Source organism: Schistocerca gregaria, chromosome 3 (genome assembly GCF_023897955.1).
Source record: "Schistocerca gregaria isolate iqSchGreg1 chromosome 3, iqSchGreg1.2, whole genome shotgun sequence".
NCBI lineage: Eukaryota > Metazoa > Arthropoda > Insecta > Orthoptera > Acrididae > Schistocerca > Schistocerca gregaria.
Genome location: NC_064922.1, coordinates 853,372,292 through 853,386,190, shown reverse-complemented (window position 1 = coordinate 853,386,190; position 13,899 = coordinate 853,372,292). Strand labels below are relative to the sequence as shown.

The following is a 13,899-nucleotide window of genomic DNA, read 5'->3' as shown; positions in this document are numbered from 1 at the left end:
AGACACTGTAAAACTAAAAAAATTCAGTTTCAGATTTCTTCATTTACATGCAGCAATGCTCACTAGTTATTAGTGTTGTGTACTCATTACTGTTATTATGATATTACTATTACTACATTTAGTAGTGAGTATGAGATAAGATATGCTTTGATGCTGCTTACTGTTTCTGCAGTGCATCTCAATATACGTGTTAATAAATTGTTTTTAATTTTGTATATCTGGAGCCAAAATTTGATAAAAATATTCTTTGTTAACAGGCATAGTGGTCTCATAAGCGTGTTAAACAAGTTGGCTTCTGAGTGCTACAATTTACAGTCATCTGAATTTGATTCTGGAACAAACATTGTCCCATCAAGTATTCGTAGCATTGTTGTTGACAAGAACTGGTTTCTGACTCAAGTTAAAAACAGGTATGGCTCATATAGTTCATTAGTTAGTTATTTTTGTGTCCACATCAAAAAAATTGTATGAGTTTGTCATTTGCATAATGGCTGCACGTATTTATCAAAAATATAATTTTATGTCTCTGTATCACTTACAGGTTTGTGGCTAAATAGTTGTTTGTATTTAATAATTGATCTATGATACAGAAGGTACTGTCGAAAACAGTGTGGCAACTTGTCTGAAAACCATGGAAAATAGGGATTTCTCAGATAAGTTAAATTTTTGGGACAAGTCGAGGAAATCTCAAAGGATTCTGAAAGACTCAGAGAATTGTGACAGAGCCTATTAAGTGTTGAACTGTTCATTGACGGAAATGTACTGAGTCATTTTGTGCCAAATCACTCTGAGATTCTCCTTTTGAAACAATTGGTTGTGGAGTCAGGTAATGAAGAGTGAAAATAGGCATTGAAATGTTGCACTAATTATTTCCTTGATCCCAGCTAACTCCAGCGCATTCCCCAACTCTGGGGGGATCTCTGTTGTTTTCCATGTGTTCCTGGGCTGAAGGTCCATTATAGGAAATGGAGTGCGATGAAATGTAACGTGTGCATGAGAATTTGTTACAAAATTGTGAATTGCCATTCACTCAGAAGTGAAGGTGGTTTTTTTCTATTCTATAAAAAGTTTAAACGTGGATCCATATTTGAAAATTCATCTTTTGTAGATCAACTATGATTATTCGGCATCAGTATTCTTTGTTTACCAAGTTCAGTCCAAACTAGTACTCTGCCAACTTTTTCACAGTTTCATGGTTCTAGTTAATAATGTCCACAGTGTGAAGAATATCTGGTTTAAAAAATGATATGTCATTGCTATCAGAGTCAGTCGATATTACATTCCGGTGGCAATGGTTCAAAGTGTGTTCCCGCAATTATTCTCGTGTACTTGAGGTTATCACATTACGACATGATGTAGTGTGGAGTGGTGTCGGACAGTGGTAACTAAGTAATATACAGGGGAAGTAAGAATCCTGGTTGTACATTGAGTGCTGAAGTTTTTATATAATAGATTTCATGTCCTGCCCATTAATCTCAATGTTGTGAACATGTAAGATATTTTTTGCTATCCTACTCTCCTTAATGATTTCTGTTTGAGATATCGGGTTAAACTGTGAACAATTTGTGTTGACTGTGTATCATATTTTGGTGGTGTCCTGTAATGTTACTTGGTACTGCGTGGTTCACACTGTTATTACACTAACAAAATACACTATGCAAGGTGCTGCCCAAAATATCCAAGAACATCATTGTTAAAGTCAAAAAACTATACTAACATCCTAATGTCCACTGTCACCTCGGTATGTATGCAATAATCCCAGTATTGGTCTCAGCACTCCTGGAAAAACACAACATGAAAGATATTCAGGACCAGTTGTGATTCCAATTGGATGTCTTCAGTAGAGTCAAAACATAGCCTGTTCAATGTGATTTTCGTCCTCTGTAACCGGTAGAAATATCACAGGGCTAGGTCTGGTGTGTAGTGAGGGTAGTGGACTGTGACCAGGAATTTCTTCATAATGAGCAAGGTGTGTGTAGATGCATTGTCATGGTGCACCAAACAGTCTTTCTTTTTCCACAGCTCTGGCCGTTTGCACCAAACATTTTCCATCAGTCCCCTCAAAACTTCACAACTGCCTGTTGACACTGCGACCAGGTGGAAGAAAATCCTTATGCACTATTCCCCAAACGTTGAAAAAAAAAAAGATCACTATTAACTTCAAGTTGTTGCAAATTCATTTAGCTTTTTTTGGAAGAAGATGACATTTTCCATTGTGATGATTGCTGCTTCATTTTAGGGTCATAACTACAGACCCAAGATTCATCACCTGTTATGACTGTAGATAAGAATTTTAGAACTCTCAAACTCTTTGTTGCAGATTAGTGCATGTCTGAATCTTGAGGTTTTGTTGGTCAGTGCTGAGAAGGAACGGGATAGACTTTGCTGCAGTTCATCTCATGTTGAGTTCATCAGCTAGAAGTCATTGACATGTACCGTACAACAGCCAAAGTCTGTTACAAACTTCATGAATTGTCTGCGTTCAATCCTCATGAATCACATCATGCACTTTCAGCATCATTTCTGGTGTAGTGCTAATTGATAGTTGACCAGAATATTTGTCATCTTACGCAGATTAATGACCTTCCTCAAAGCACTTGAACCATACAGGCATTCTTGCTTGACTCGGTGCACTCTCACTCCACTTCAACAAACCATCCAGGCATTTATCGTAATAATTGTAGAAGAAACCATGAAAAGCCTACATCTGGTTATTAGGATGATGGATGTGAACATTAGTTCTACCAAATGCAGGGCCATTGCCTTAACCATTGTACCACCTCACTCAGTGACAGGGATGGACTAACATTTACGTATGTTCTCTGCAAGCCACATTATGGTGTGGGGTGAAGTGTGCTTCTGATACTAACACCGTTTCACACCTTTCCTGCTCTAGTTTTGAATGGTGTATGTTAAGAACAACTGTAGTAAGCCTCCCTAGGAGCAGTAATTTTGTGAGTTTCTCATCTTGGTGCATTTGCTACAAGTATATGGGAGGACTACACTATCTGATCAAAAGTATCCAGACACCTGATAGTGGACATTAATATGGGGTGTGTCCATCATTCACCTTTATGATGGCTTGAACAGTGCTTAGCATTTTCAGTGAGTAGTCTGAATGTCTGTGGAGGAATGGCAGCCCATTCTTCCTCAAGAGCTGAAACATGAGAACGTAGTGCTGTGGGATGCCAGGGTCCGGATTGAAGGTGACATTCTAACTCATCCCACAGTTTTTCCATCGCGTTCAGGTTGGAACTCTTGGAGGGCCGGTCTAGGAGGGCTGGTCTATATTAGGGATGATATTGCCCAAAACCGTTGCCTCACATCTGCTGCTTTATGACAGCACTCTAATGCAAACAATTATCGTCTTCGAACTGTTTCCCAACTGTACAAAGCCCACATAGTGTTTTCTTAAATGCAATAAGGGGACTACACCCTAACCATGAAAACACCACCATATCATAACACCACTCCTCTGTACTTCACTGCTGACACTAAACTTGTCAGCAGGTAGTGTTCTCCAAACAGCTGCCCATACCAAATCCTTACATCAGATTGCCACAAGGTGTAGCACAATTCATCACTCCAAATCACTTGTTTCCAGCCATCCACTGGCCAGTGGTGTCACTCTTTACACCACCTCAAACATTACTTCGTACTGATTACAGAACTATATGGCTTATGAGGAACTGCTCAACCACTGTGCACCTTTGTTTTTAACTCCCTATGAACAGTAAGTGTGGTATCTGGACTTCTGGTAGCACTGTGGAACTCGCGGGTGATTCATTTCACTGTTTCATTGGATTTTTTTTTTTTTTTTTTTTTTTTTTTTTTTTTTTTTTTTTTTGTGTATACTACATATTCCCAACATATTGCCCGTGTAACAATGATCAATACAGTACTGAAATAGTATACAATATCTGTTCAAAAACGTCCGTAACTTTGTCCACAAAATGTTTCTACATTTACCTTTTACTCATGGTGCATGGTATCCTTCAAAATACTCTAGCTCGTCTATTGTTGCAAATCTTTATCCTTACAACGGGTTTCTCAACTTTGGAAATAAAGAAAAGTCTGCAGGGGCCAGGTTTGGAGGGTAAGGAGGATGAGGCAGCACAGTGATTTCGTTTCTTGTGCAATAGTTATGCACCAACAGGGATGAATGTGCGGGTGCATTATCACGATGCAAGAGCCACGAATTGTCTCGCCACATTTCAGGCCTTTTCCGTTTCACATTTTCTTGGAGGCACCGCAACACATTCCTGTGGCACAAAATCATCATGAACTAATCCTTTTCAGTCGAAGAAAACAATCAGCATGGCTTTGACATTTGACCTGATGTGATGAGCTTTTTTTGGTCGTGGAGAATCTTTGTTGGCCCATTGTGAGGATCTAACCTTAATCTCAACATCACAACCATAGACTCATGTCTCATCATTAGCTATGATTCTCTTAAGGAACATGTCATTCTCATTTGCATGATCCAAAAGCTCTTCACAGATTGTGATGTGAAGGTCTTTTTGGTCTTGACTCATGTGCAGTGGGACGAACTTGGGGGGCAACACAGTTCACTCCAAGATGCTGTGTCAGGTTTCATGACATGATCCAGCTGAAATGCTACATTCTTCTTCAATCTTTCGGACAGTAAGTCTTTGATTGGCATGCGCAATATTGTTGACTTTCCTCATACGAGCGTGGTTGGTAGACATTGAAGGGCGTCCTGAATGAGGGTCATCTTTATTTTCCATTCTGCCGTTTTTAAACTGTGTGAACCGTTTGTAACATCATGTACGGCTTAAGCACTCATCACTGTAGGCTTCCTACATTTTTTGGTGTCTCTCTGTAAACGTTTTCTTGAGTTTCATGAAAAATTTTTTGCACATTTATTGCTCCTCTAACTCTGCCATCTCAAAATTTTCAGACTAACGTTCTACTCAGTAGTGCACTGAACACTAACAGACATACAACAATGAAACTTTCAGCAGTTACACATTAAACACATGCATATGGAGTAATACCAACGACATTTCACTCCAACACACCATTGGTTGGAAATTGTGAATATTTCAGAATTATTTGAATAGACTTTGTGTGTTTGTGTCTACAGTTGTAATTTATTTATTTTGGCTTCTGGTTTCAGTGCACAGTAGCATCCTCAGGCCACCTGACACACATTCACCACGCTTGCTCCTTAAGCAGGTGTGTCAAATGCAGTTCTTTTGTAGCCGTACTCTTTAATGCTTGACAGTTGCTGTCCACCAGTATGTGAGATCTGTTTGGACCTGGTTTAGCTGTGCTTGTAGCTTCACATTTCGACCTCACAATCACATCACCCACAGTCAACCTGTGCAGTCTTGCTACTGAGGTGGCCTCCCACAGCTAGTCAACTTCTGGAGCCACTTGACTGATACATTATGCTGTTGCTGCTTCTCTGCTGACAACTCAGTACTCTCTGCCTCCTTTTATACTAGCTAGTGGTCAGTTCCTCATTAAAGGGGGGGGGGGGGGGGGGGGGATGAAAGAGTGTCCTGACACTTTGGACCAGATAATTTATGTAGCCCAATTCTTCTGTATCAAAATTTTAACAGTATGCTTTTCTTGATGTACAACACCTATCATGTAACATGTATCGCTGGAGATTTTTGCTTATTATTGGATCTTCTGTATCTCATCTATTAATTCTACATGGTAAAGGTCCAAGACAGATGAGTGGTGCTGAAGAATCTTCCTTATAAGTGTTTTGCTGGCCACTTATTTTGAGGATGAATACATTTTCTTTGGATTCTTCCATTGAATCTCAGCCTAGCATTTGATTTTCTTACAACTTATTGTTTTGTGTTCATTCCATTTTAGGTCTAAGCACTTTCTGCAAAACTCTTAAATGTTAATTGCAGAGTAATCATATTGATGTGTATGTAAGTCACTAGTGAGTTAATCCTAGGTTTTTTGTGGTTGTTACATTTCTTAGTGATGTAATACAGATAGTGTAATCAGATAGTAATGAACCTCTCTGAGTGTTTATGTACAGTACATTACATTTTTTTGCATTCAGGAACTACCAGTCTCTGCACCAGGTGTTGGCCCTCTGCAGGCCTTTTTACATTACAGTACAGTTTTCTGGCATTACAGCTTTCCTCTACGCAAGAGTACTATCTACGAACAACAACGGTAGCCACTAGATCATTAATAAATACTCTAAACAGTAATGACCATAAGGGTACTACCAAACTGTTGTTTACATCTACAGATTATGTACTTTGTCCTTCAGGCACAGTAATAAATAATAAATAAAGACCATTAAAAATGCCATGTTGAATTCTTATTCCCTGAAAGTCCTGAAACCAGTGGCAGATCTGATCTATATTAGGGATGGGCTGTATGAATTGTCTGCTGAAATTCAAAGAACATGGCATCAGTCTGATCTCCGTTGTCTTTGGCACTCGTGATCTCATGGGGGAATCTGTTGGTAAGGAGGGGATTAGCATCTTGACTGTAGGAAGAAAGGCGGCAGACAAATGGCCAGAGATGCTGGTTGGCCAAGGCAGGAACTCTCCATGGAAATGCAGTAGCCAGCGTCAGTGTGGGAACCCTTAAGGAACAGTAGTGTTGCATTTATGAAGCTTTGGACAAAGATAAAAGTTTGGTTCCTCTGTGGGAAAACGGAAGTATTAAGATGAAAAGAATTTGGGATGATTGGTTTTGTATCTGTGTAAGCACAAAAATGCCCTGAAACTGTATTGTTGGGACTAATGTCACTAGTTGGTGGTGGTTTCTGGACCTAGAAGCCAGGGAGGTGGACCCTAGAAGAGGAAAAACTTGACAGCTTGTTCACTTTACTGCTTAGAGAAAGGCATGGAGAAAAGCACAAAATGCAACAAGCACAAATGATCAAAACAGTTATCACGTAGAACTGAGAGAATGGCACAATGCGAAATCCGGGCCTGTGTTAGTCAATCTCAGCATAAGAACTGACTGGTGCAGCCTATTGCCACTGGCAGGTAGACACCTGGATCGGCAGTTCTGCTCGCACAATGCTCCACACAAGTGAATTCGTGACAGCTTTCCGCACTACTCTGCTGTGAGGCCCAATATAGTTCATCTGCATCCACATGAATGTCTGCTGGTGGGGATATGAAATCCCTCCCCCATTAAAAGACCACATAGGTGCTGAAAAGACCTAGTTTCTGCCACGATCTCTTGTCACAAAACCAGAAAGGGTGCGAGAGTCCCTGCCAGTAAGTCTCCCACTGAAGTGGGCCACGATGACTCGGCTGACTCCACCAGAATAGCAGAAGATTGTGCAGGCAGGGAGAATGGCAAGTCTGTTTGCACTGGCTGGGGCAAGGGCTCGTACAGGGTGAATGGGGAAAGGGGGTTGCAGTTTCCAGTTCTACTGGCTTAGCATCGGGGGTCACAGGAGCGATCTTTATGGGTGTCCCATTCTGCAGGTGAAAGTAGGACACTGGATGGTGCACTGGGTGTGACAGTGGACTGAAACACTGCCACAGTTGGGAGCCTCCTACTGGGAAAACGCTGTGACCGGCCCCTCCACCCGACTGGTGCAGAGACTATGGCGTTGTTTATAGAATGGGCGGTGGACTCAACTGATTTGAATGACAAGTCAGCTGCTTCTGATTGACATCCATCACAGACAAATGCCAATTTCCAGGGTCCACCAAAACATCTGGGAGCCATCCCTGCTGCCAGCCGAAAGACCGGTCTCAAATGGCCGCCCTGAGAGGAAAATACAGTAGGCCTCACCACTCCAGGGCATGCAACATGGAATGTAATAAATGCGAGAAGCCCCTACTCCTGCACTCGTGCGAACATACTGCCGGACTGTATCTGCCGACTGTTGTCACCCGGTACATAACAAGAAAGCTAAACAGTGGGACGAGGCAGACACAGTTTTCTGCGTCTCAGTCTTTAATGTTTGTGGGAATCACTCTTCCCTTCAATTAGAAACTGGATGAAACAGGGCAGTAGTCAGTTGCTCGTTATTGTAACAAATGCAAAGATCCTCAAACTCTCCGATACAAATTGCTGACAATTTTCAGATATGAGAGTCGAGGGCAAGTCCTCAATAGCAAAAACGACTGAAAGTGTGCAAGTAGTTGCTGTCAGTGTCTTGGAAGACAGTTTAACTAAAAATGGGAAACTGCACAATTGCATCCACCACAACAACCGCACGATTCCCAGAAAAGGACCTACTAGGTTGGCGTGTACCTTGTCCAAAGTTTGCTCCGGGACTGCTCGAGCAGAAAAATGATGTGGCGGTACAGCCTGGTTCTGTGCACAGGCCACACAAGTTCACACAAGGTGTTCATTTTCACTTTTGATTGCCAGTTTCTAGAAATGTCCCCGTGGCAGAACTTTCATTCAAGGCATATCACGTATACCAGTGCAATGCTTGCAGGAGCTGGAATATACGAGGACACAGCAATGGAAGGATGATGACTTGAGAGCTTCACTCATGTGTGGCAAGCACATTGACGCCTGGACATGCTTGAGCCGATCGTGCAGTAGGGAAAACGTACACCATACTGAATTCACTTCCAAAGGAGCACACCCGGGCCATCCCACCTGACCTGCTTGGATGACTTTCCAGAAAAACAGGTCGGTGGGCTTTATCTTCTGTGCTATCAAAGAAAAATTCAGCAACATCTGCTGCAAGGTATCGACCGATGCAAGAGATCCAACTGTCGTTCAAACTCTGGTTCGTGTTCCGGCAGTGACCACAATGGTGCATTTGCATTAGCGTGTTAGGCAGTGGACTGGCAGTGAATGTCACAGCAATAATTATTGGGAAAGAGTGCTAATCTCTGCAATCAGTGGACAGTCCTGTCTGGTAGCTTAGAACAAGGACTGAGTAATGAAATCAGTAGCTTGTGGTCAGTGATGGGTAGGACTTTTCTCCATTTTCCACCTGCAAATGGTTATTTTGCAGTGCTGAAAGTGATTTCAATGTGCAAACAATGGGATGCTTGATGGCACCTTGGTTCCAATGTGACAGGAATGTACCATTGCTATAGTGGGAGGCATTGGTGGCCAAGGTCAATGGTTTACACGGTGTAAAAGAAGCCCATAGGGACAGAGCACAAACACTGCTTGAGGGATAAAAAAAGCCCTCTGAAAGCCCACAGTCCACACATATTTGATGCCTTTTTGGTGGAGCCAGTTATGAGGCTGACAGCTACGTGTGGGGGGATTAACTTAGCATTACAAGAAGTCTGCCAAAAAGGACAAGAGTCCAGTCAGGTTCTTGGGTCCTGGCAGGTTGGCCGTGTTGATATGACGACTCAGGGCTGTGCCGACAGCCGACTCAGCAGCCGTTGTCCTGCGCTACCTTAGCACCGCCCACTGACAACTGCAAGGTGGTCCGTGATGTGCGTCCCCGCCGGCGTGGCTTGGGTCACGGCGACAACAAGTGCCTGCGATCTGGCAGCTGAGTCTGAGGCCTTCACCCTGGATGTCTCCTGTGTGGGTTGGGAGCCAGGACGACTGCCTGCAGTAGCGAGCCATGGAGTGGCCCACCGCTGGCTGGCTACGGACCCCGCATTGTCCTCAGAGGGTTGAACCAGTGACCCGCCGTGGACTGGAATGCTGGCGCCCCATCTGCTGCAGTGTGTAGTCGGTGGTGTGACACACCCTGCCATCCAGGAGAGCTGCCCCACACTTGAATGCCCCACGTTGGCCTCGGAGGGTCAAACCAGCAGCCCGCCGTGTACTGGAACACTGGCACCCCATCTGCTGCTGCATGTAGCCAGTGGTGTGACATGTCCCACCATCCAGGAGAGCTGCCACACTTGAATGCTTTGTTAGGGAACCGGCACCTATTTATATGCGGCTGTGCGCCTCTGTTTTGCTAAACACTCCGCTCCACATCACATACTCATACACGTAGGTTGGCCAGTGGGCTCATTCTGCCTGTGACTTGTGCCATGCAAACTTCTGCGTGTACCTTTTCCGGCAGTTCTACTCCGCTGTGGCCTCTATTGTACTTCACAAATGCTGGTGAGTGTAACTCACTGTAAACTGGCCCGCACCTGGCTTTAACCTGTGCGCTCAGAAATATTGCACCAAAACTACCTTTTCCTATCACAAATGGTAGTGCCGCTACACACCAAACTCCAAACACTTGTAGAGTTTTCATGGTCTCTTATCCTTCTGGTTTCCTTATTCCACGCAATTTCTGAGAGTCCATTGCCCATTTAGACATAGGCAACAGTATATGACTCGCAAGTGAGGTCAGTTCTTACTAAAAGTTTACCACTCCATTTTTGTTCACAGTGTCTGCTGCAAAGCCGTTCATGTGAGTGCTAGAGCCTAATAATGGAGATGCAGTGGGAAACTACAAGTGATGTATGACTAGCAGTTTCCACAATACAGCTAAAGGGAACCATGAAGTAGTTCTTCTTCACATGCTGATTGCTTCATTTGGACCATCATGATAATTTCTGTACCGGAAAAATGTTGTCAGATGTCTGTTTTCTGTCTGGTAAACAAACTGCATAGAGGCATGGATGATATCTGTTCTTTTTGTGCAAAGATTTGTCAAATTGCCATGCCACTTGGTGCTTCCATGTCTCTTTCTCATCTCTATTTGGCGAGGCAAGTAAAAAGTGTTGGCTGAATTTTGGAGCAGAGCCAATCTGACAAGCACATTTTGGATGTAATTCTACATCTATCTATCATATGTGTCATTAAACATGTCATTCTTCTCCATACGCCTCCTCAAACTGAAGAAAAATTTTCCAGCTGATGATTTTCTTGGTAGACTGACTACTCTTTGCTTATCCTCAATAGAATAGGAAGCATGAAATTCCTCGAGAAGTTGAGCTAAGACTTGAGCATTAGCCTCTGCGTCCTCCACCAGTGCCTAGAAAGTGTGAATGCGCTTATCAAATTCAATAAATATCAAGTTAAGACATTCTGGCAATCAGGTGTTACATATTCCAGGTAATCAAAATGCACTTAGATAATTCTGTTTCTATCCCTATAGAAGGCATAAGAAATTTCCTTGTTTTGTTTATAAGCAGATGCTGTTTTAGCAGTACCTTCTTGGGTTCCATCTCCAGATACCCTCAATGGAATACATGTTTGTGGACTACTGGCAATTTTGAGTTTGCACAGTAGAGGATGCAAACTGTTCCTAGAAATGAAATGAGCTCAGTGCTTCATGTCACTAGAAAATGGCTCTAGCTTGATTGGTGGCAGTCAGACACTGTAACTGCATCACTGTAGAAAATGCAGAAGGTATCATGTCAGCCATGGCATCTGAAAGTCTTCCCTCAATATTGTATTTTGTCTTCAGGGATGCCCGCTTCACAGAGTGTGTATAGTCTTCACATGCTGAACTGTTGCCTTCATATTCCATATCATTGAGAAAGTCTTGGATAGAATCATCCAAGGTTCAAGTAGCTGTAGTTTCGTGCAAACGACTGCTAATGTATTCTATTTCATATTTGGGCCTGAAATTGTCAAATAAATTTATTTTCTTAATGAAGCTTGTAGAATTAGAACATTGCATTCCTCGTGTATGTTTCAGCTTAGAGAGGTGCTTGGTTGTTTCTATGTCTTTGCTCATGTTCAGCTGTAATTGTACACTAACACTGTAATTGTCACTAACAGGTGGCAACACTTGACAGGTCTATATGTTAAACTTCTGTGCTAAAGGTGAGCTATGCACTTGTTACATTATTTAACAATGATTACTTTACCCTTTATACAAATATTATTCATATAGTTATTTGTGTGATAAGCTGATACGTTATAAATATAAGTGATTGAGTGTGTGTGCTGTATGTTATGCACGAAGAAATTTTGCCTTTTAGTCATCCTGAATCAATGTATAAGTCCTGTTGAATTATTGTTGTTGTCTCAGAGATTCCAAGAGTTCGCATCACTATTGGCTTTCTCTGGATTTTGGCACTGGAAAATGGGTGGGAACAATTACAAAGTGATTTAACATCAGTGAACATCGACTTTATTTCACAGGACATACAGCGCATGGAAGTTATTTAACACTGTTAGTTTCAAATTCAGAGTTACAGATAAAAATCAAAGATGAAATTTAGCTATCCCCAACATAGTCATTGCCTTTCATGGTCATAGTGGAAGAGTCGTTGGCAGTGGAAAGGGTGTTCAGAAGTCATACAATCCATATAGTTTCTAACATTTACAACACACTTGCTTTTATGTTAAGGACATATTTACAGCACAGATGGAATTAAAATCTATGAAACCTGAATGTATTAAGTAGTTTGACATGGGATGTGTTCATAGCCTTCATGTGTCTGCCCATCACATTTGTTATCTGACTGTCAAGCACAGGACCTTAACAAATGTGAGAAAATATGTTGCTGTCATAGTTTTTATCTTGTTTTTTTTTTTTTATTTATTTGTTTACTCCATGACTTGCACACCATTAATACATGCTTGGTGTTTGGATTAATGGCTGTATTAATGCCTGTGTGCATATCTGCATTTGAGATTTCTATCTGAAGATGAGAAGCACTCAAAATTGCAATCACAGCGAACAAAAAATTAAATAATTTTTACAGCTGAAAGGGGAAAACACAATGTTTAACAAATGTATTATTTTATTAATAAACCAGCAGCACAATTATTTTAACTGTAACATATATGTGGTCTTTTTGCTCAGAGAATGCTGTTGCAGTCTATTCAAGAAACATCGGCATGATACAAAACATCTGTTGGTGATGTTTTCCTATCGTAACTTCACCTATAAACTACACAATTTGGATTGATGAACAAATATTTTCTTTTTACTGTAGCACTAAGTTGTACAAAGGACTAGAATGTTAAATTTACCACAGGTCTATGTTGTTTGACCTTTTTGTGAAAGAATATTGCGTCAGAACATCTATTTAAATACCGTGTAGTCATAGTGGAACTAGAAACTTGAACTTTGGTGATTACAAAAGTGTTCAAGGTACTAATAGCCAATGTTCATGAATTAGAAGAGTCTTAATAAAATTCTCTAACAATGATGAACTGAATTTCTGTCTGGACATTTTAACGTTCATTTTATATCAGAAAATAACACTGAAGATGGAAGTCTAAACAAGACTAGTCCTTAATGTTGTTGTTGTTGTTGATGATGAATAGTACTTTCGTGCAGAAATGACAACAAACAATGTTACTGAAAAAATACATACCCAATTTCATTAGTCTTTATTTCATAAAATATAAATTGATTATGAGAAATCTGTATACAGATGGAAATGTGATATTTCAAAGTTTACAAACAAAGGTTACAAATGTTCAATATGTCTCTCTCCTGCTGCAAGGCAAACATCAAAGTGGGTATCATCCCACATGTTAAGAATCATGTCTTATTTTATTGAGCTCATGGTATCTGTGATATTGTCTTGCAGGATGAACATAGTTTTTAGTATAGATAGAATGCAAACTACCTGTTTTACAAAGCTTCATGAGAAGAAGTCATGTGAGAGATCAGGAGATATTGATGACCATCGCTTGAGTTATTTCTTCTTTTCCTTGTGATTTCAGCTTCATTGAGGAAGGGATTGTTTCAGTGATGCTTAGGCATTAAAGTACCAGTGAGGTGGATGTCCATTCTGTTAAAAAATGAAGTCTTGTGGATCTTCAGTAAGTTGAGGAAAAGGCCATTGTTCCAACATGCCCATGCATGTTATTCTACTAACAGTACTCTCTCTCTCAAAATGAATAAATAAATAAAATAAAATAAAGAAAGACTGATAAACTTTGTTTTGCTGTAAGGCACAACACAGATTTTGATTCAGTGAGTCCCTCTCATTTTGCGGTGTTACACAGGGTTTGCAAACATTACATCGTGCAAACATTGTGTCTACTCACAAGTGCAGGAGAAACATTTAATCTTCACCTTTCTCG

General features: G+C 41.1%; 1 protein-coding gene across 2 annotated transcripts in view; it reads left to right on the top strand.

The window, feature by feature from the left end:
* LOC126354803 (huntingtin) overlaps window positions 1–13,899 on the top strand; it is a 472,584-nt gene that overhangs the window by 283,735 nt on the left and 174,950 nt on the right. For both annotated transcript variants that reach the window (XM_050004721.1, XM_050004723.1), the window contains exon 33: window positions 258–410. In XM_050004721.1, the coding sequence (XP_049860678.1) occupies window positions 258–410 (153 nt within the window). The remainder of the gene's footprint in view (window positions 1–257; window positions 411–13,899) is intronic.